Source organism: Eurosta solidaginis, chromosome 1, assembly GCF_040869045.1.
Source record: "Eurosta solidaginis isolate ZX-2024a chromosome 1, ASM4086904v1, whole genome shotgun sequence".
In the NCBI taxonomy this organism is placed as follows: Eukaryota; Metazoa; Arthropoda; class Insecta; order Diptera; family Tephritidae; genus Eurosta; species Eurosta solidaginis.
The window spans coordinates 277212476-277236513 of record NC_090319.1 but is presented as its reverse complement, the minus strand read 5'-3'; the positions used below and the strand labels follow the sequence as shown (position 1 = coordinate 277236513).

Sequence of the window (24038 nt, the reverse complement as noted above, 5' to 3'; positions counted from 1 at the left end):
TCTAGTTCAATGAAATAAGAACACAAAATTTTTAAAGTTAAGAACATGATTTCTCTTTTCGGAATGTAAATGTAAGCGTAAAGCAATTGTAAGCGTAAAGCAATTGTAAGCGTAAGCTAACAGAGAAGAGAAAAATTAGAAGTCAAAACCGGAGCCGGAACCGAAAGCGGGCGGCTGTTATCAATGTGGCATCGAAAAGGTACGGGTTTGTTATCGATCGGTCTGTTATCGACTGGTTATGGAATTGTTATGCATTTCTTATCGACGAGTTATCGGATTGTTGTAGGTATGCTGTCGATGAGGTATAGAGAAGTAATCTACTTATTATCGAAGTGTGCTATCTATAGCAAACATTACCGAAGAGTTATTGATTTTTAAACGGTTTTATTTAGCTTGACTCCAGCCGGCCGTTGTGAACGAATTTTGTAATTAAAATTTAAGTAACTTCCGATAAGCTACAAGTTCGAAACTTGGAAAGTATTTCACAACCCGATGACAATGCAATAATAAGAAAAAAACTCCGATAGGTGGCGCATGGATCGAAATATTTCAAAATATCGTATTTGTGGTCCGATTTGGCTCATATTTGGAACACATAATACATACATGCAGCCCTGTTAAATAATGATTAAAATTTTTTAATGATTATTAATTATAATGAGTTTTCTTCCTTAATTATTTTCATTAAAAAATTGTAATTAATTAATTAATTATTTTTAATTGCGTAATTAATACAAACAATGTTGATTATTTTTAATTATTTTTTCGTTTGTCTTATGGAATGATAAGCATAATTATTTGATTGCTTTAATTAACTTTGATTGTTTTTAGTTACATAATTAATATAATTATTTGATTAATGTCAATTAATTTTGATTATTTAAATTACATAATTAATACAATTAAATTATTATTTTTGATTAATTTCAATTATTTCTGTGTTTTTCCAGCATCATAATATAATTCAACAAAGTAAAGAAATTATTACAAGGATATTTATCTCTGAACGGACAGTAACATAAAAGAAATACATAGATACATAAGAATAACAAACAAGGGAAAAAGTACATTGTTTTATTTAATACCAACTAATTACACGATATTACACGACATACGGGTACTATTTTTTTATTATTAGGTACAAGGAATCCCCATATACACAAACAAGTAAAGCTTATATAAGCGTGTTAAAAAAGATTAAGTGCTGTTTGCATTTGCTTTAAATAAAACGAGTTTTCAAATGATAAATCCAGCAAAGATTGACGCATTGGAGAATTTGTAATGCCTTCGAAAGGGAAAATCCTCTCAACTGGGGTAGACGACGTCAGTAGAGTGTTAAATAATATTGGCGCTTCTTTCAGTATTTGGTGGTTTTTTCAAATTTCTGCATCATGGAACAATCGCGTAGGTAGCTGTAAAGTTGACTTTGAACAAGAATCCTCAAAGTTTCTTTAGAAGGTGAAACTTGCGCAGCACTTGGGTCATTTTCATTATCTACAAATAACTTTCATTATTTTTTGAATAATGTATGAATTTAAACATAGTTATTTACCATCATCCTCGAAATGGAAGTATTTCGATCGCGATGACGTTTGGTTAGTGTTCGTACCGTCGCACAGTGTAACTTTTTTCACTTTTAGGATGCCAAAAGTCCAAAAAACAATGTTTTCCAATCTCAAAAATGTTTTGACATGCAACAGATTAATAACCAACTGTTAAGAAAATGTATATAAAGCAAAGTAAAAAACCCACGATCACCATGATAAGCATTATGAAACTTGGATAATTGAAACAAGTGTAAAAATCATTTCACAGTCCAAAATTGTTGACCAACTTTGTGGCCACGTGGTGGATTTTTCGATAACATTTTTTTAATTGTTTTTTGTTTTAGGCAGCCACTAAAAGTTTGGTAAGCTTAGAAAATTTTTCGTTTTCAATAGAATAAAACTTGCCTGATTCCGCCCCATGTCATTGAACGAATATATACACATTAAAGGGAGTTTCATATAGTTTCATATAAAAATAAGTAAGGAAGGCTAAGTTCGGGTGTAACCGAACATTACATACTCAGCTGAGAGCTTTGGAGACAAAATAAGGGAAAATCACCATTTAGCAAAATGAACCTAGGGTAACCCTGGAATGTGTTTGTATGACATGTGTATCAAATGAAAGGTGTTAATGCTTATTTAAAACGTAGTGGGCCTTAGCTCTATAGGTGGACGCCTTTTCGAGATATCGCAATAAGGGTGGACCAGGGCTTACTCTAGAATGTGTTTGTACGATATGGGTATCAAATTAAAAGTATTAATGAGGGTTTTAAAAGGGAGAAGCCCTTAGTTGTAAATGTGAAGGCGTTTTCGAGATATCGACCAAAATGTGGACCAGGGTGACCCAGAACATCTTCTGTCGGGTACCGCTAATTTATTTATATATGTCATACGACGAGCAGTATTCCTGCCAAGATTCCGAGGGCTTTTTATTTCGCCCTGCAGAACTTTTTCATTTTCTTCTAATTAATATGGTAGGTGTCACACCCATTTTACAAAGTTTTTTCTAAAGTTATATTTTGCGTCAATAAACCAATCCAATTACCATGTTTTATCTCTTTTTTCATATTTGGTACAGAATTATGGCATTTTTTTCATTTTTCGTAATTTTAGATATCAGAAAAGTGGGCGTGGTCATAGTCGGATTTCAGCCATATTTTATACCAAGATAAAGTGACTTCAGATAAGTACGTGAACTAAGTTTAGTTAAGATATATCGTTTTTTACGCAAGATATCGTGTTAACGGCCGAGCGGAAGAACAGACGGTCGGCTGTATATAAAAACTGGGCGTGGCTTCAACCGATTTCGCCCATTTTCACAGAAAACAGTTATCGTCATAGAATCTATGTCCCTACCAAATTTCACAAGGATTGGTAAATTTTTGTTCGACTTATGGCATTAAAAGTATTCTAGACGAATTAAATGAAAAAAGGGCGGAGTTACGCCCATTTTTAAATTTTCTTTTATCTTTGTATTTTGTTGCACCATATCATTACTGGAGTCGAATGTTGACATAATTTACTTTTATAATGGTAAGATATTAAATTTTTTGTTAAAATTTGACTTCCGATTTCGCTAATTTTTATTTAGCACACATATAGTAACAGGAGTAACGTGCCTACCAAATTTCATCATGATATCTTCAACGATTGCCAAATTACAGCTTGCAAAACTTTTAAATTACCTTCTTTTAAAACTGGGCGGTGCCACGCCCATTGTCCAAATTTTTTCTAATTTTCTATTTTGCGTCATAAGTACAACGCACCTACCAAGTTTCATCGCTTTATCCGTCTTTGGTAATGAATTATCGCACTTTTTCGGTTTTTCGAAATTTTCTATATCGAAAAAGTGGGCGTGGTTGTAGTCCGATTTCGTTCATTTTAAATAGCGATCTGAGATGAGCGCCCAGGAACCTACATACCAAGTTTCATCAAGATACCTCAAAATTTACTCAAGTTATCGTGTTTACAGACGGACGGACATGGCTAAATGAATTTCTTTTTTCACCCAGATCATTTTGATATATAGAAGTCTATACCTATCTCGATTAGTTTATGCCGTTACGGATTGCCGTTATGCGAACAAAGTTAATATACTCTGTGAGCTCTGCTCAGCTGAGTATAAAAAAAACCGTTGCGAAATTTTGCGTTTTTCTTTGTAATCGCCAACTTGAGGTCTCTATGCCCTCGCTAACGTATGAAGCGCAGTGACCTAACAATGGATTGTTCTCAATTCAAGTCTGCAATACTAGATACCAAAAAAAAAAAGACAGTTATACCTGAAATGGTAAAAACCCAGAAAAAGGAAACTTGTGCACTGAATAATAGCCTTCATTGTTTGTCATATGAGTTTTCCCATAGTTAACGAGTTGTGCACTTATTCCATCAACTTATGTTATTATGTAAACACGCCTACCTGAGGGTCGTCTATTATGGGTGATACTTCTAAGCAATTGAGTGCTTCGGGAATATACATATGTATGTATACATCACATAAACGCCTACCTAAAGGTCGCTCGGAGTTTGAGATCTTAGGTAGATCTTTAAAACAAAGAAATGGGTAAGTATATTTTTGTTAAGCATTAGCAGGTATTATTTTCCCGTAAAACCCCAGTTTCTTATTCAGACCCGTTCATAAACAGTTTGCGGTCAAAGCGGCAAGCATTAACGAGTGAAGTTATTAGCTTTTTATCTGAACCAGAGCATGTCGACGATATTGACTCCGACTAACTTTATACCAGTTAAAATATCACTTTTTATTTATAAGTATGCATTTCGATTCAGTTTTTACAAATATATGTACCTATGTTGTGTTTGACTTTGAAAATAAAATTTTTAAAATATTAATCAAAAGCCTCTAAGCTAAAGTTAAGAAATCTAAACAATTTTTATTTATATTGGCACTGGCAAATGCTTTTAAAATAGAAAATATGGTTATGTGAAATTTCACCTTGTATGAGGTCAAGGAGAAAAAGTGGGCGGACCACGCCCATTTTTATTCTCGAATAAGATTTAGGTATCTGCAACCACACTGCAAAATTTCAAATGAATTGCTCCACTGGTTTGGCTGTTGATGATTTTGGCATCCTAAAAGTGAAAAAAGTTACACTGTGCGTCGACTTCAATTGAAAGTTTGCCTTGTTGATGATACAAGCATATGGTTGAAACAACTTTTTCGTATATAACATCTTTCAGCAAATCACTGTTTGTCTTCTGCAACACCTTGAGCCAGTTGACTTTAATATCTGGTGTTAAAACAGAAGCAGATATTGCAATATTTGCTTCGGGAGCTAAAGAAAAGAAAATATTGAAACGTTGCCTTAACTACGCTTCTAATTTTTCCGAAATAAAGCTTAAAAATTTATTGTTTCTTTAGTTTGTTGTTTAGTGTCACGCCCACTGGAAGCAAATATCCGTACACAACGTTTCCTTCCCCTTTGCACAAAATTAAGAGCCTCTCCTATGGACTGCATTATACAGATATATAATTGTTAATTCCCGAATATCAAATTACAGGAAGATTTGTTTGAAGTTGATGCGGAGCTTTCGAGCTTGCTTTTTCTTTTGATCCATTTTGGTAAATAAGTTGGATCACGAACAACGTCGTCCGCAGAGAAATGCGCCATATTTTCTTCTCCAACCATGTTTTCAACATAAATTTTTTCTGCAAATAATTCATAATGTATAGGCTTATTGAATGGTCAACAAATGTATACAGATGTATACTTACGTCTGTGGTGTAATAAGTCAAAATTTACACTTTCCAATTTGGTTTTTAAAAGTTTTCACAAAAAGCAGCGACACCTGGCAATATCAGTAAGAATAAATATATATCTTATATTTCTTGAGTTAGCACAAGTATGTACATACAATAGTACATTTGGTTTCAGCCACTTACTTCAAACATTTTCTCTTTCATTTTAGTAATTCAAAATAATCATATAATTGGAAATAATTAGATAATTATAAGTAATTAAGTAATTGAAATTAGTCAAATAATTAAATTTAATTATTAATTGTTTGATTAATTTAAATTTTTTGATCAATTTTAATTGTTTGATTATTTTTAATTACTTAATTGTTCTTAATCATATGATTGTCTTTAATTTAAAACAATAGGTACATTTTTTAATTATTTTTGATTATTTTTTAATGGCCAATAATCATGATTATTTTTAATTATATCTTTAATTAATTAATTATTAATTGCTAGATGCTGTGTAAAAAATTAATTAATCATTAAAATTAAAAAGGGAAACGAAATTAATGTTGAAATTTAACAGGTCTGCATACATCAATAGAAAGGGACCTATGAAAAAATATCCGCTAGGTGGCGCAAGGATAGAGGTATTAAAAAAATCTTATTTGTGGTCCGATTTGGCTCATATTTCGAACACATATTACATACAGAAATAGAAATCGATTTATGAAAAAAAATCCAGCTAAACGGGTTTATTGAAAATAATACTTACATTAAGTAATAATAATACCAGGTTAGGTGATAGCTGCCCTGATAAGGATAGCTCACTTGGACAACACCAAGGTCCTTTGTGATACTAATATTACTAAAAGCTAGACTATTATTTTATTTAGCTAAGATTTATGGGTTTATGAGAGTATCGATTATTAATGGAAAAGTTATCAATGAGTTACCAAAATGTTATCGATTCGTTATCGGTGAATTACTGTCGACTTTACCGGCTTATAACTCAAATAGTAATAAAATTTAGTGGAAATTTGTTGACTTAATGCGAGTAAGGGGTCCTTTTTTCGAGGAGCGTCACATACAATGGTGGTCCTATACCATTTTTAGCATATACTTTCTTTGAATACTCTCTTCTGAAGTGTGTCCTAAATATGCCTTACTTCCGTTTCATTCGACACAGCCGTATTCACATACACTCATAAAAAATTTGCTATGTCACAGGTGAAGTTAAAATTTACGATTCCACCTGTTCGAATGTCGGCTGTTTGTTGTTAGTACCAACGCCTGCCAGATTACTCAGCATTAGATAAAAGTAAATACATATTTCTTGAATTCTAGAAACTAAACAAAAGTTAAGAAACAAGTAAATAAAGCGTGTTAAATGAATTTCTGCTCTATGAGCTAAGCGGTATTGTGTTGAATCGTTAAAACCACCAGAGCATCTACTTCATTTTTACGTGCGTGTGCTAATATTTCCGCTGAATTTACACATACCGTGAAGCAGTTCAACGCCAACTTTAACCTAGGTCCATTGGTTTGTTAAGTGGTAAGTGGCAGTGATGTACAAATTTCGAAATCAGTTTCGCAAAACCGGGTTATTTCAGAAATGTTTAGAAATTGCCGATATTTTATTTAACCCATATGAAATGGCCGACAAAGAAAAGCGAAAACTATCCCGAAATGTTCCGAAGATAGTCGGCAACTATACGTATGCCGAAGTAGAACACAAACAAAAACAATCCCGAAATGCTCTAGAGATAGTCGGCAACTATCCCTTAAGTTATCACAAATCTATCTGAAGATATTTTGGTTGCCGAAATATTTCCAAAATGAGCCGTAGAAAGTCCATCAATTTTCTCGAAACGCTTACTCGTCTAACTCGATATAACCCGAAACGACGCCAAAAAATTTCAAAGTGATTCAGAGATAATTCCACAATTACCACGAGTTAGTCCCAAAATAATAGCGAAGTAATCATAAAATATCCCAAAAACAGTCCGGCAATAGTATCTAACAACGCTGTAGTTATCCAGAGATATTTTCGAAAAGATCCCGAAATATTCTTAAAACAATTCTAACATAAACCCGAAATGATCGGGCGATAGTACTGAATCAGGATCATCCTGAAATCATTGCGTACTATTAACAAAAAATTTTTCTAAAAAGATACCTTAAATCTGAAATAGTCCCGAAATGATTTAGAAATAGTTTCGAAATGATTCCAAAGGCAAACGCCTTTAATATAGTCTACAGCAATCCGGAAAAGCCTCGAAGCGATTCGGAGTTAGTCCTAAAACCATTATCAAATAGTACTGAAAACTTCCTTAAAAAAATTTCGAAAACAATCCTTGAATAGTCCCGAAATGATTTTGAAATAGCTCCGAATTTACTCTAAAACGAATAGCCTCTAAAAGATCACGCAAAAATCCCATCAGAGACCCGGAATGATACGTAGTTGATGCTGAATTTATTGCGAAATAGTACCGAAATCTTCCATTGAAAAATCTCGAAAACAATGCTGAAATATGTAGTCCCAAAATAATCTCGAAACAGCTCCGAAATTATCCGAAAGCCAATCCTGATATGATAGTCTGAGAACAACTTCAAAATGAACCCTAAATTATTCCCAAAACCATCAAGAAATCATCCGGAGGCAGCCTATACAATATCCTATTTCCTGAAATTATTTTTTTCTTTTTATTTTATCTGTTTGTTGATTATGTCACATTTTAGCGTTGTCGTCTGGCTAGACGATCATAGCCTATTAGACCTCATAGTTCGTATTCATTTCAAAATTTATCAATAAAAATCGAAACTTATTTCTGGGTAGTCACAGTGTGCGACGAGCTTCTTCAAAACTTAAGTAAAAATTCAAATATTTGTGGACTTTGTTTTATCTTTTTTTGTACCAAATTTGATTATGTCACTTTTTAGCGTTGTCGTCTGGCTAGACGAACATATTTTTAAGCCTATAAAACCTCATAGATCGAATTCATTTCAAAATTTATCAATAAAATTTCAAACTTATCACAATGTGCGACGAGTTTACTTCAAAATGTCAATAAAAATTCAAATATTTGTGGATAAAGTTCAAAATGTAAAATTTCGTCTGGCCAGACGACAACGCTAAGATGTGTTGAACTTATTACCGCTAATCGGAGGGTTAATGGCTTAAACCTCAACCTATGTTATTTAATATTTCAAAAGGGTTCCTCGGCAAAAATCTATACCGACAATATATTTTACTGCTATGGAGAGTGAAATTATCGTTGAGTTATCGGTTTGTTATCTGCTTGCAACCGTCGAGTCATCGTCTCTTATTGGTTTGTAATCGGGTTGTTATCGATGGGTTACAGATATGTCATCTATTTTATATTGCATTTGTATCCCTATCTTTTTCAAAGCAAGCCGATATGTCATCGATAACATGTAATAATACGCCGATAAAAAATTGGTAACATTCCGATAACAAATCGGTAAGTTTTTGATTAAAAATCGACAACTTTCCAAAAAACAATTTATACATTTTCAATTAAAAATCGATAGCAAATCGATGACTTGTCTATACATTTCGTCGATGATCAACCGTTAATACCTTGAAAAAATATTGATAACATGCAGTCCAGTTTCGATACCGACTTCGGTTTTGGCTTCAGTTTTGACTACTTTTATTTGCTCTTTCCCCTTTCATCTGAACATCCAAACATCGACATCGTTAACAAGAACTATTAGAAAATATGTTTCCTACTAAGTTAAACCGCTTGAAATACTCGAGGGGGTACTTACTTTTCCGTGCGATATATATTCGGATCCTAACATACTCGGAGTCACACAACACTATCAAGTGGCAAGTACACAAAGTTGGAACAGTAGCGATTGTAAGTGAAGGTGTGGAATTTGGTTTTATAACAGTCAACTTTTATTATTGTCGGTTGCTTTAATTTAATAGTTATTTTTTTTTTACATGTTTACTTACTGCGTATGCTGGTTGTTCAACTAACAATTAGAATTTCCTTTTTGTTTGTTTATTAAGACTCAGCTTGTTTTTCCACCTTGAACATTGTAATTTTTCTAATAAAATTTTCTACATAGTTCCTTTAATCTAAGCGATAAACCCAAAGAACAGGTCAGGGTTTCATGAAAAGTTACCACGTAAAGCTAAGGTTTGGCAGAGAGAAAGATGCCTTTTGTGAGAGTAATAGGGAAAACTGTAGCGAACAGAACGCGATAAAGATATTTCAAACCAATATTACTAAGCTCTTAAGCGCGCCTATTAATATTCCACACAATTAGGATTAAAAAGCATATAGAATTAGTATGTACCTAAATGGTGAATAAAGGAATAGCAAGAAAAAGGCAAAGTGAGCAGCGGGACATTCATATAGCTGAGTGGTTAAAGGCATCTGCCTTTACACTAGTGTAAAGTATGAATGTTGGAGATTTCGAGTTCAATACTCATCTCCCGAGAAGGTAGCTGATGAAAAAGTGAGATTCAAAAACATGTTCTAGTAACCATCGCCGTTTGTAAACTTTGCAATTTTTCTCTAATATCAATGATATTTCAAAACTGGAACTTTCAATGAACTGAGTCACTACCTCGCTAAGATTACGTTTAGCGGTAATAAGAAATGTGCTTAGTAATAGGATACGAAGGAAGAGATTGGTCGATCACTCTTTCTGAGGGAAGGCATGCATCGTGTGTAGCAGTTCAAGGTATTAAGTACAAGCGCGTATGCCGCTGGAACAGTTGATTGATTCCTCCAATTTTAAGCATGAATATTCTCAGCAACATAAAACGCTGGAGTTTCGGCACTCAGTAGAGAATTCGAGTGGTGCATCAAGTGCTCTAGACTCATTTAAAATCTGTCTTCATTTGAAGGAAGATTTCCTCGGTATTCCAAGTTAAAGTTTGCGTAATCTTATGTGTGTCATGATGAGGTAGACTTATTTTTCGTTTCATTTATGCATAGTCCTCGTGAATTAATATACATATGACGATAAAATTGGTCCTAACGCATAAAAGGTGAGACTCGAGTATACGAGTAAAAGGTGGCTTGGATGTTTTGGCTACATAAACAAAATTTCCACCTTTTACTCGGGAACTCGAGTCTATCCAAATGCTTACTTTGTATCCATTGTTTCTCAAATTCAACCAGGCTGATTTGAAAAATGCTTTAATTCGTTTAAGGGTTATGTAAGTATTTTGAGAAATGCAAAAAAAGCTTTAAAACTTTCTGGGTAATTTACATAAAACGTTAAAACAAAGTGCGGGAGCGAATATCTTTGAATCTTACCATTTGCGTAGGCACTTAAAACCCAAAATAGCAAATGCAACTGGAGACACATTTAGGCCGGTCACAATTCAGGGCATTGACGATGACAATTGTAACGAAGGTATCTAAATGTTAGTGCAACACAAAATGACTATACATAAGTATGCACACAGCCACATAGACACATGTGTGAGTACAGTTGCAACTAACCAAAGTACAGGAAGCGTGTGAGTCTTACCTACACTGCAAGAGGAATCTCAGCTGTTTGGCGATTATGCGTTTAGGTTGCTTGCTGGCAGGTGATGCCAATCAGAGCTGCAGGTAGAATTGCAAAAAACATAAAACGTATGTGTATTTTTGTTTGTGTACGAGTGTGCGCGCCACTGGAAATGAGCAACAAGTGTGTATGCTCCTTAATGGGCAACACTTCTTATTTATTGTAGTTTATTTAAGTACAGTGTTGCGCAACAAATGGGCCACGTCAACAATGAAAGAGTAAAGACGTAGACGTCCGTCAATCCAAAATAAAAACGAAACAGGAGCTGCATATGATCCACCAAGCAGGAAATGCGTGGACAGATGTTACGTTAGGTTGGGTAGTAGCTTCCCGGATAGGGGAAGCTCACTTGGACAACATGAAGGCCCGTTGTGATACCACATATAAAATAAATAAATAAATAAATTTAAGGCGCGATAACCTCCGAAGAGATTTTAGATCGAGCTTTTCTTCCAATTTGCGTCGTGCTCCTCTTGGTTTTTCCCTACAAATTGGCCGGACTGGACCTACATGTTTTATGCCGACTCCGAACGGCATCTGCAAGCAGATGAGTTTTCACTGGGAGCTTTTCATGGCAGAAATATACTCGGAGCGCTTGCCAAACACTGCCGAGGGGCGACCCCGCTTAGAAAAATTTTCTTCTAATTGAAAAACCTTATTTCTAAAATTTTGATGCTGCTTTGCCCGAGGTGTGAACCCAGGGCATACGGTGTGGTAGGCGGAGCACGCTAACATCACACCACGGTGGCCGCCACATATAATAAACTAAAATAACGGTGACGTAGATATAACTACTTAGAGAATCATTGGGTAACAACGATAAAGTTCCGAATGATACCGATCTCAACCTTGGATAGCTCCTCGGGAGATCCAAGTGAGTCGCGACCGAAATACTTTCGCCTAGTTTTGGCAAAAGCTGGGTAATCGAGCATAAAGTGATATGTTGATTCCACCTCATCATCCTCCATACAGCTGCAGCAGGATGGAGTTGTTAATATATTGAGACGTACCGCATGGATACCCATGGGGCCGTGCCCTGTCAAAACCCCAATGACCATTGATAGGTGAGCCTAAGTGAACCCAATTATTTCAGCAGACCTCCTGCCATCCACTTTCAGCCACAAAGATCTTGCTACCCTGCCAGACAAAGTGCCCGCCCAACGTTTGCTGAGCTGACTCGAGGCCCAGCTATGGAGGAGCAATCCACAGGTGGCTAGCGGAATCCCGAAATCCCTACAGCCATCTTCATCCGGTTCAGTTGTACCGCTTGATCCGCTTGACAGTTACCCGGAATATCACTATGGCCGGGCCCCAGATAATCTTAATTGTAAAATAATTCGATGCAATCGCATGTGAGGTCAGGCACTCCCAGACCACCATCGATCGCACTGTAGTTGAGCTCAAGGCCTTTATAGCCGCTTGGCTATCAGAGTAGATGTTAAATTCCCTAAACGTAGTAGCACTCGATAGCATTTCATCTACCGCATCCTTAATCGCAGCAACTTCCGATTGTAATACACTGCAGTGATCAGCCAACTTAAGCTTGCGGCTTACATTTAGCTCTTGACAAACCCTGTCAGAAAGTACCAACGGTATCCCTCCAATCGAGGGAGCTCTGAAGTCGGGTATCTTATATCTCCTTGTAAAAAGAACCAATTCTGTTTTCCCGGGTTGACCGCCAATTCACATGTTTCAGCCCACCTAGCCACTGTATCCAGGTAGCCCTGCAGAACATCGCGCAGGGTGTCCAGAAATTTGCCTCTGACTAGGATAGCGAGGTCATCTGCATAGCCAACCACCCTACAGCCGTTGGCTTTCAGCTCCACAAGAAGCTCGTTGACAACCCAGAGCAGAGGAGATAGGACACCCCCCTGTGGCGTGCCCCTGCACACGTTCGTCTCAGTTATGGCCCCTCCCCACTCAGCTGAGACAATTCAACCAGAGCCGCCTCGACTCCTAAACCCACCAGAACTCTTTCAATTGCCCCCGGTAAGACATTGCTAAAAGCTGTCTCGATGTCTAGAAAGGTACCCAGAGCAAACTCTTTGTGTTCTAGGGACCCCTCTATTTGCTTTACAATCGAATGGAGAGCCGTTTCCGTCGATCTGCCCTTACAGTAGGCATGCTGTGAAGCCGACAGTAACCCACCGAGGCATCCTTTTCCTTAGGTACAGGTCAATCAACCGCTCACACGTTAAGTTAAGTGAAGCCTGAGGCAGTTAGTGTAGATGATGGCCAACCAGCGGCAGGAAATCCCTAAAGACTTTTAAAGTTGCGCAGGAATGATGCCATCCGGGCCGGGAGACTTTCAGGGTTTGCAGGAACCTATAACCCAGTTTATATTACTTTCCGGACAGATGTGCGGGCCGGCAAAATTTCTATGATCATGTGCAAATCCTATGACATTAGACTCACAAAGTTACTCATATCTCTAACGAGAAAAGACTCGCTCGCGATGGGCAGTTAGCATGCCACTATATTCTGGTTTCTCATGCTCATAACTTAGGTCTTGAACGAAAAGCGAGCTGCAGGAAGAAACAGTTGAGTGTTCTGTGCTGGCCAGGTCAGGGCCCCTGCTATTAGGGGCGAAAGAATTGCCAGATATCGCGGGGGTAATTAAGCTAGATCCTAGAAATTGTCTATTATTTTCCAAGAGTTATTTTATAAGTTCTGGTACCTAATTGGGGTTTGTTTTTCTTTTTGGTCGTCAAACCAATTCTGGTAACACTATGGATGATCGGTGCAAAGGTGCTCAAATGGCGGACGAGGCGATACATGTGTACACAGATGGTTCCAAAGTAGTGGAAGTCTGCGGTATACTCTGCTGATCCGGAAATAAACAGATCCTACAAGCTGCCAGATCACTGTAGCGTTTTCCAAGCGGAAGTATTAGCCGTAACCAATGCAGTATCGAGCAGCAATTAAGGCAATAATCTGGCACAGCACAGCATCTAAAATTTTGTTAAGAGTATAAGCAGTCTCTGGAAAGAATCGGGACAGGGAGAAGCATACATCTATATTGGGTCCCAGTGCATATGGGAATAGATAGGAATGAAAAACCAGATGAACTAGCTAAAAAGGGCGCACCCCTTGAAGCTTGCTCCGTAGACGTCCCAATTAGATTCGGCGAGATTAAGAGAAGGCGAGAGGTGCACATGTTCGACCAAGTGGTAAAGGCGTGGGTTCAAGCGCGGGGCTGTAAAGTGTCGAAGATTATGTGTAGGTCTTACAACCATAGACTAACAAAGTTGCTTCTATCATTACAAAGAGAGGACTGTAGACTCATGACGGGTATTATGACTGGACACTGCCTTCTGGCGTCACATGCCTTTAAATTAGGCTTGGTCAGTGATAGCAGATGTAGGAAGTGCGGGTTGGAAGAGGAAAAGATTGAGAACGTTTTGTGCTCGTGCCCTCCGCTCCAGGCTAAGACTCTAGCTATTAGGAGTGATACAGCTGTCAGATCTAGAAGCAGCAGGGGGCTTAAGTCCTAGGAAGCTTCTAGTATTTGCTTGCCAAGAGGACGGAGTTATTTTATAACATAGGTCCTGGTTTTTGATAGGGTTTTTCAGTTTGGTCGTCAAAATAAACTTCTGGTAACACTACGGACCCATTCAGTCTATGTGAGGTCCTCATGGACCGGCCAGTTCAACCTAACCTAACACTATGAACACATTCAGTCTATATGAGATCTTTACTGTCGTGCCCAGTTCAATCTAACCTATGGACCAAAATCTAAAACACCCTTCAGAAGAAAAACTGACAAAAATCAATTTGAGAAACCAATAATTTTTGCTGCATACTTAACAAAAATTCAGAGAACGCCAAATAATTGCATTTGCTACAGTTGCTAAATTCATCGATTTTTTTTTTCTTAAAATATCGAAAGTAAAATAAAATTGACGCAGTTTGATAATCATTCTCACTGCTATATTTTTCTTCGCTGCTGTAGTTATATATTTTTTTTTTCGAAATTGGTTTACTCGTATTTTAACGACAAACACAGTAAAATTTTGCCCGCTAACAACAATAATCACCACTTACGACTTGCTGTTTGTTGTTGCCACACTAGCTATCCACTCACTTATTGTTGCTTTTTATTAGACTGTTGTATGTAGTATCTACTGTCATGTTGCTGCAACATATCGATCTCCATATTGGTGTTTGTTTATGATCCGTTCATAATGCGCGTTTGCTCAATTTTTTTTTTTATCAAATTTTTTTTTTATTGTTATTGCTTCTGAGTTAGTTTGTTATTTAGTTTGTTTAGTTACTTGTTTTATTACTACTTTTTTGTGCTTTTTCGTGTTGTCAATTGTGACTGTCAAAGCGTTTGGCAAGTAAGTACGTTGTGTTTAATTTTAATCTTCAAATATCTCTCACACTTACGTCTGCGCGTCGGCATGCAGTTTTTGGTCATTTCATTAAATTTTCAATTGATATTTTTGTGTAGTTACAAAGTTAATGGCTTCCTTTGGCTTTCATTAGCAATTTTACACGCTTATGATTGTTATATGGGTAGTAAGTACGTAGCAGTTTTGTTGTAGACATATATGCCTAACTTCACGGATATCGGCCAACGTTGCACTGAAAATTATGATTTACTGCTCTATGTGTGTTTAAAACAGTAAATTAAGGAGTGGATCAATTTATCGCGATAACAGGAAGAAATAAATGTGATTTAGTGCTAAATTATATTTTTGCTCGTTTTAGTTATTTCGTACACCACATAAGCAGTTTTAGAAAGTGTTTTGAATTGAACATAGAGCTGATATTTATCAATTTGGACGTGAAGTTGCTGTTAATTAACGTTCCTACTTAGCGGCACAAGGATCGCGTGAGCTGTTGAGTGAACTTATTTCACGTTTTGCGAAATGCAATATAATTTTTAAATACTATTGCTCTTTCAAGCCCTTGATGATATGAGAAACTTCAACACACCCACCACATATTTGAAATTATAAGACAAATCCATGGCTTCCTCATCCATGTGACAAGTTTTCAAGCGCAACCAAAAATAATTATATTATCTTGACCGTACTTCGACTCATACGCTATAGATTCCGTGTAGACATTTTGTATGTAATTTAAACCTTATCCCAGCGGATTTTTAGCTATTAAATCATATGAACTGAGAACCCTCCGATTTAGGCCTCGCTTGGTAATCAGAGTGGTGAGGTATACTGATCGTACAACGTCCGGGCATGAAAAAGGCAATGTCTCGATAGAATATCCCATTTGCTTACGCTCGAACCTGGTTTCACGGACTTCTTTGTAAGCATATTGAAATTATTTTATATTAGTTTCGTTTGACGTTTTTCCGCCAGTTTCCATACAAAATTGAAGACTTGCAATCCATTTTTGAGTTACTTCTCGGAGAGCTAGAGTCTTGAAACTTGGAACACACATCGGAACTTGGTTACAATTTTACGTGAGGGAAAAAACTTTTGCTAAATTTTGCTTTCGAGTTTTAAAGAACCTCTCGGTAACTCAGAAATCTGAAACTTTGAGCGATAATTTGGGCTCTATTAGGTTGTAATACTTAGCATAAAGGAGTTTTCTATATGGAACAATGATCGAGAAATTTAGAGGTATTTGGAAAGTTCACTTACAAAATGTGGAATCTTACGACCGCTATTTCAGTAACTTCTCGTAGGGCTAGATTCTAGAGTGCAACTAAAAACATACTTCAGAACCCGTTGAAAATGTAACATGAGGGAAAAAATTGTCGCTAGTTGGTCCAGGGGTATTTAAAGATTCAACCAATCGGCCGACCTTTGAAATTAGTCTTTCGAGCTTTCAGGAACTTTCCGATAACTCTGAGACCTGAAACATTGAATGAAGCTCCGGGTTTATTACATTTTAATATTTAGAATAAGTGTTTTCTAGATGGGACATAAATCGAGATATTTAGAGGTATTAAAAAATCTGTTTAGAATTCTGGAATCATGCGATCGATTTTTAAGTAACTACTCACGGAGCTACAAACATGAACCCTACACGTATGTAGTTCAAGTCATCTTGACAATGCAATAAAAGGAGAAATAAAAGGAAGATACAAAGTTTTTAAGTACTTCCTTTAAAACGATTGCACTTTCACATACGTCATCAGAACACACTTGGCTATGGAACCCAAATACATCAACGGCTGTGGACAAAGTTCATTATGGTTGCTATAGCTACACAATCCTGCAGCAATTAAGCAGCTCTGTCTATAGCATATCAGGAAAAAAAGGCGACGAAAGTCCAAGTGCCGTGGCGGGCTTGTGCGTTGAAAAAATGTAAAAAGAAGACTGTGATTTGAGGAAATGTGCCCTGAATGTTCAGCCCATTTCAGCGGATGGTACCGATGCCCGGTCGATTAAGGTCCTCGTAAAGGCAAATGTTGGCATGACCGCCAAACACGAAATGTGCTAGACCCATGAAAGGTGGGCATAAGGATATAAGCGTAGGTCGGAGCCACGTTTTATAGTTAGTTACAAGAACACTTCGCAGCAAAGTACTTTAGCCCGCAGCGGTGTTGATGTTTTATGATAACATTTATTGCTCTATGCAGTAAAAGATGATCGGACCGACCTGGATAAAGATCAGAAAACACAAAAGGAAGAGAACTTTGGCAAAAGGAAGGGATCTTTGGTGATTTAGTCCGAAAATTCAGCCTCCACGATTTAACATCTGACAACGCGTTGAGGTTGATTGACCACGCCGAAACTTGAAAAATAGGATCCGGCAATAAAAGATACATCAAGCTACTTGGATGTCTACTCATCGGAGTATACTAAACAAAGTCGATCGGCCCACGATGTACGAAGTCTACGGAATCTGGAGCACATCTCTCATTCACTACATAATGCTGCTGAAGACTGGTAGGAAGAGGAATGCCGCGCTGCCTCAGTACGGGAAGTAACTCATATAGCGGTCGCAAGATTCCAACTTAAAATTTTCACGATCTATGGACGGCCAGTGAAATTTCGTTTCCCTAATGTGGTATTGCCATGGGGGTAAGTTCTTAGTCTCGAAAATCTAGTTACTCAAATAGCGGTGGCATCATTCCACATGTTGTAAATGGACTTTATAAACATTCCTAAATATTACGATCCCTGTCCAATATAGAAAACTGTCTTATCCTGAATATTACAATCTAATAAAGCACCAAGTTTCCTTCAAAGTTTTAGGTCTCTGGGTTACTAGGAAGTCCCTTAAAACTCGAAAGCAAAATTTCCATGATCGGACGATTTTTTAAATTTTCACGATCTCTGGACCACCAAACGAAAATTTGTTTCCCTAACGCTGCATTGTCTTGGGGTTCTGTATTATGTGCTTAGTTTCAAAAATCTAGTTGTACGGGAAGTAACTCAAATAGCGGCCGCAAGATTCTATATGTAGTCAATATAAAACTTAAGATTTTTAGGAATTAATGAGCTTAACACCGAGGGGGAGGGGGGGGGGGGGGAGAGGGGGTGAGTTCTTAGACTCGAAAATCTAGTTCTACGGGGATTTACTCAAAAAGCGGTGGCAAGATTCCACATGGACTTTCTAAATAAATCTCGATATCACCATCCCTGTTCCAATATAGAAAACTGTTTTATCCTAAATATTACAACCTAATAAAGCTCGAAGTTTGGTTCAAAGTTCAGGTCTTTCGGTTATCGGGAAGCTTCTTAAAACACGAAAGCAAAACTTTTAAGGTCGGACGATTTCTGAATTTTGACGATCCCTGGACTACCATGCGAAAATTTGCTTTCCCAATGCTGCATTGCTATGAGGTTCTGAATTATGTGCTTAGTTTGAAGAATCTAGCTCTACGGAAAGTAACTCAAAAAGCGGTCGCAGGATTTTACATGTTTTAAACAGATTTTCTAAATACCTCTAAATATTTAAATCCCTGGCCCATCGAGAACATTTATTTATATTATAACGTAGTAAAGCCCGAAACTATGTGCAAAGTTTCAGGTCACTGGGTTATAGAGAATATCCTTAAAACACGAAAGCAAAATTTCCAAGTTCTGACGTTTTTTGTTTTGAATTTTCAAGATCCCTGTACCAACTGGCAATTCACAAATTCGAGTTCGTGTCTTAAGTCTTTCGTGCATTGAATTTCATTTACATCTATTAAAATCTTATTAAAATCTATTAAGAATATTTTATAAATACTACTGTTTCTTAGATTTTATGCATATTTTGAAATTTAAATTTATTAAAAAATTTTTATTCAGTATTAAAAATTTTTTCTTGATATCTATTTATCGACTCTAATTCTCTTTTATTATTCCTCAAGAACTAGTAACCTTTGGAGTATGTAATTATTCTCATCGCCTTAAAAGACAAAAGCTTTTCTTTTCCCTATTACCCCGTGCAATTGATTTTATTTCTTGCTTTAATATGGAAGTAATTTATCTCGTTGCTCTTTTTCTAGCTACCACAACGAAGAGCAGCTGCATTTCTGAATATTTTACTTATTCTCTTTTTTGTTTTTATTTACACATCAATAAGTAACAAATATTCCTGACTAATGCTAATATAAAAACATAATCTATCTGTTATATTTAGGTATTATTCTTGTTTGTTTGGTTTGCCTTTCAAATCATATTCTAAAGTTATTGTTTCCTCTTTGTTATTATACTTTCAGGCTAAAAGTGCTTTGGCAAGAACACCTGCTCGCCACGGTGATGCACTACTCTTTAGTCCAGCCAGCTATTCGCCAATGTGAGTATACAGTAGATAGAATTATATATGTACATATAGTTTTTGTACTTTTGTTTGTATGCTCGTATGTATTTTTTGTAGTCAATCATATTGTATATAGTTTAGGGTGGTTCCTATAAATCAAATTTCTGATTTGGCAGACGATTAGGTAGGGGGTGCTGCACAGCGTTCGAAGCTAAATTTCTGTATGAAGACTCAAAAAATTTATATTTGCATAATTCTTTGTTTTGCAAGACCCAAAATCTACTCTAGTTGGCGATAACACATAAAATATGGAAATGTTAAGCGCTTTAGATTACGCTTTGAAAAACCAATATATTAAATTATGAATTTAAACCTCTGTGCGATACCCCTTAACCGAATCCAATCTGGGCCAAAATTTTTCTGTGCTATTGCCTCGTTGTTGTCGTTGTATGAACAAAGGTTTTTGGTAGCGTTATCGATGTTGATGCTTCTTTTCTGGATATAGATCCGATACGTTCCAGTAATAAGCACCATTAAGGTACTAGCGTGAGCATCTCAGAAACGATTAATATGATCACATTAAACCTTCTAGGCCATTACTTATTTTAATTTTTGAAGTCTCCATAGAGGAATCTTAACTTTGACCCCTGTGCGTCACGCCTTAATCGACTCCAATCGGGACAAAAGTTTATATGTGAAAATTTTATTTATAAGGATTACCCTAATGTAGTTATGTGCACTTGTTTTTTTTTTAGTAATTTTAGTCGTAACATATAAATAATCTCAGTTAAAAATTGTCAATTCACGGCTTACTAACAAGCATATGAGTCGATTAAATTGCCTATTATTTGCTCTAAGAAAAACTTAAACTTCTTTTAACGCAAGAAAAATAGTCAAAAATTGATAAATTGCAAATCATAAAAATAAATTTAAGAAACGACAGTATAATTTCTAGTAGTATGCGTGATTTATTTAGAAAGTTGTAGCAATGCTTCGCCCCATTCAGTAGGTGCGACCACGCACTTATTGTCATCAATGTCCTCTAACGGGAGTCCGAGAAAACTTGGTCGCGCCTATTGGATGGGGCGACGCACTGCTACAAGAAAAACAATAACATTTAGTTGAGACTCTCATAACTCAACTACGAGATATCCCCAAAACCTTCGAAAGTTTTTTTGTTGGAAAGAAAAAATTATAGAACGAGACCTCAGGACAAACAAGACGAACACTTTTTCTATTATACCTTGTAAACTTCTCCAAAGCCTTTTCTACCGGAAGTGGGATGCCACTATAGTTACACGAATAATATGTAATTCTGGATGAGTGGCCACTGTCTCTTCAAAAACGTGTTATTGCAACTAGATTATTTCTCCTGCATCCTTGACCTAGACGGGCGAACAGAGCTTATGACGCTGACATCAACAATTACATCCTCTAAGGTCGTCGGTAACTCTAGGAAGATGCTATTGCTGACTCCCCACCATCACACGCGTCTGAGCTCCCAATAAGATGCATTTTTACAGCAACGAGATAGCTGTCACGCCTCATCCTCCACTCGCACCAACCAGAAGACACATTCAAGGGGTTGATTAGCGCAATACAAAGCTTTATAGCTTCAAAAATGTATCATACACATATTTAGCAGGCGAGGCTGTGGCGACCCCAAGTTCCTCATGGAAGTATGAATGGGGAGGGCGGGATGGCCTAGAAGGTTTAATGTGGTCATATAAATCGTTCCCGAGATGGTCGGGCTAGTACCTTAATGGTGCTTTCTTACCGGAACGGATCCATATCCGGCAAAGGAACATCAACATCGATAACACAACCCAAAGCCTTCGAGGAGTGTCTATCGTTAATACAACAACAACAACCACAACAACAGAAGACACCTTCATAAAAAATACAAGAAAATCGCCGAATTGTGCTATATGGGTTATAAAGGAACAGCCGCTTATTTCCGCTGTAAGTGGCTCTAGCCAATATCGGATGAAAACTGTATAAAGGTAAATAATAATAAACGAGCCGGACCCGTGCGCATCTTGCGCAACACATATAAAGGTCTCATATCAAATATCAACAGAAATCAGCTGGTCTATCAATCAAACATCTAACAACTTGCATGCGCTTGCGCTGCCATCTGGCGAATGTTAGCAACTGCCGGTAATGCAGTGTTAGTTCTAATCAAATATTCACAATAGCGCCATAGGCAAATATATTTCTTTGTGTGCTCATAATCGTTTATTTTTAACAAATTATTTTAATAAAATATAGCTAAACACAACCACTACGACTAATAATGCCCAAAGCTCGCTAATAGCACGAATCCCCATCTTTACAACCAAAACTTTATTTATAGATTTGGATTTCAAATAAGAGCAAAAAAGCGACCTGTACATAAAAACAGCAATTAGAAATAATATATAACATAAATGCCAGACGCCGGTTAAATTTATTCAAAGTTGAAAAACATGTTTATACATTTTTGATGTCGCGTTGCCCGGGGCGTGAGCCCAGGATCTTCGGTGTGGCAAGCGAAGCACGCTACCACACCACGGCGGCCGCATCAACAAATAGTCCAAGAAATATGGTTTAAACTAAATGCTGATCAAAAAAAAGAAGCATCTTAAGGATGGTATCCGGTGGCAAAGCAAGGGAAAGAAAAGTCAAGTAAGATAAAGAAATGGAAAGGATAGGAAAGAAATGGTTTTTTATAGGCAAGCACAAGTAAGAGCTTTTTGTCGGTGAGTTATCGGTTTTTTGTCGAAGCGTTATCGACTTACTATTGCTATACTATCAAAAAGTTATTGATTTGTAATCTAGAAGTTATTGATTTGTTATTGACAATTTATCGATTTCTTTTCAAAAATTTGTCGGCTTGCTATCAAAAATTTATAGATTTTTTATCGAAAAATTATCGATTTGTTGTCGAATATTTATCGATTTTTATCAAAAAATTATCGTTTTGTTTTCGAAAAATTATCGGTTATTTATCGAAAAGCAATTGATATTTTATCGGGGTTTTACCAATTTATCGGCGCGCAAAGGATTTGTTAAAGACGGAAAAACTTCAGTACAAAGTCGATGACACATATTTAACCCCGACAACTCTACGATAATAATTCGATTTCGTTAATAAGCCGATAATAAAATAATAAGTTGTCGGTATCGGTCGTTACCTGTAAGAAGCCGGCGAAGCTTTGCTCAAAAAGCCGAAGATTAGATGTTTCGGGTGAAGTTATGGTTTAACTTCAATCCATGGCCATGCTCTGGTTAATTTCGAAATGTTAGTTTTCGAGACGTACACCTGCATGTTCTCACATTGAATTTCATAAATACTTGGTACTCACGCCTTTTTTTTTCAAAGAAGGAAGTATTCAAAGCCTCAAAGTCAGTCGCACTAAACCTCCTACCGTTTAAGTACCATTTCCCTCCGCTTTTACCCTCGAGTATTCCGTCAATCGGTTGCCTGACCACTATCCTCTATGTCTCTTGGTGTCACTTTTCTATATTTTCACAGTTGCACGGCATTGCACAAGCACGGTCTGGAACCCGCATACGTATACGTCGGTTTAATCCCACCCTTGCCAACTAATCAAGTTTGTTGACACTTTCTAGTTATGAAAGGAGCCTATGTTTGGTATATACCTAACAAAAAAGGGACATTTATAATAGGGCACCACCAACACTATTGCTCTCAAACTTATCCGGGGGATACGTCATTGTAAGATTTTTTTGTTATTAAATTTTTTTAAGTTTTTATACTCAGTTGAGCAGAGCTCACAGAGTATATTAAGTTTGATTGGATAACGGTTGGTTGTACATATATAAAGGAATCGAGATAGATATAGACTTCCATATATCAAAATAATCAGGATCGGAAAAAAATTTGATTGAGCCATGTCCGTCCGTCCGTCCGTCCGTCCGTTAACACGATAACTTGAGTAAATTTTGAGGTATCTTGATGAAATTTGGTATGTAGGTTCCTGAGCACTCATCTCAGATCGCTATTTAAAATGAACGATATCGGACTATAACCACGCCCACTTTTTCGATATCGAAAATTTCGAAAAAACAGAAAAAGTGCGATAATTCATTACAAACGACAGATAAAGCGACGAAACTTGGTAGATGGGTTGAACTTATGACGCAGAATAGAAAATTATTAAAATTTTGGACAATGGGCGTGGCACCGCCCACTTTTAAAAGAAGGTAATTTAAAACATTTGCAAGCTGTAATTTGGCAGCCGTTGAAGATATCATGATGAAATTTGGCAGGAACGTTACTCCTATTACTATATGTACGCTTAATAAAAATTAGCAAAATCGGAGAAGGACCACGCCCACTTTTAAAAATTTTTTTTTTTTTTTAAAGTAAAATTTTAACAAAAAATTTAATATCTTTACAGTATATAAGTAAATTATGTCAACATTCAACTCCAGTAATGATATGGTGCAACAAAATACAAAAATAAAAGAAAATTTCAAAATGGGCGTGGCTCCGCCCTTTTTCATTTAATTTGTCTAGGATACTTTTAACGCCATAAGTCGAACAAAAATTAACCAAT

The 24038-nt window shown here is 36.6% G+C and overlaps 1 protein-coding gene across 1 annotated transcript in view; it reads left to right on the top strand.

Moving 5' to 3' along the window:
- The window catches only part of PolA2 (DNA polymerase alpha subunit B), a 349615-nt gene that overhangs the window by 287400 nt on the left and 38177 nt on the right, over positions 1-24038 (top strand). The window contains exon 3 of the mRNA XM_067760902.1: positions 19433-19509. Coding sequence (XP_067617003.1) covers positions 19433-19509 — 77 coding nt within the window. The remainder of the gene's footprint in view (positions 1-19432; positions 19510-24038) is intronic.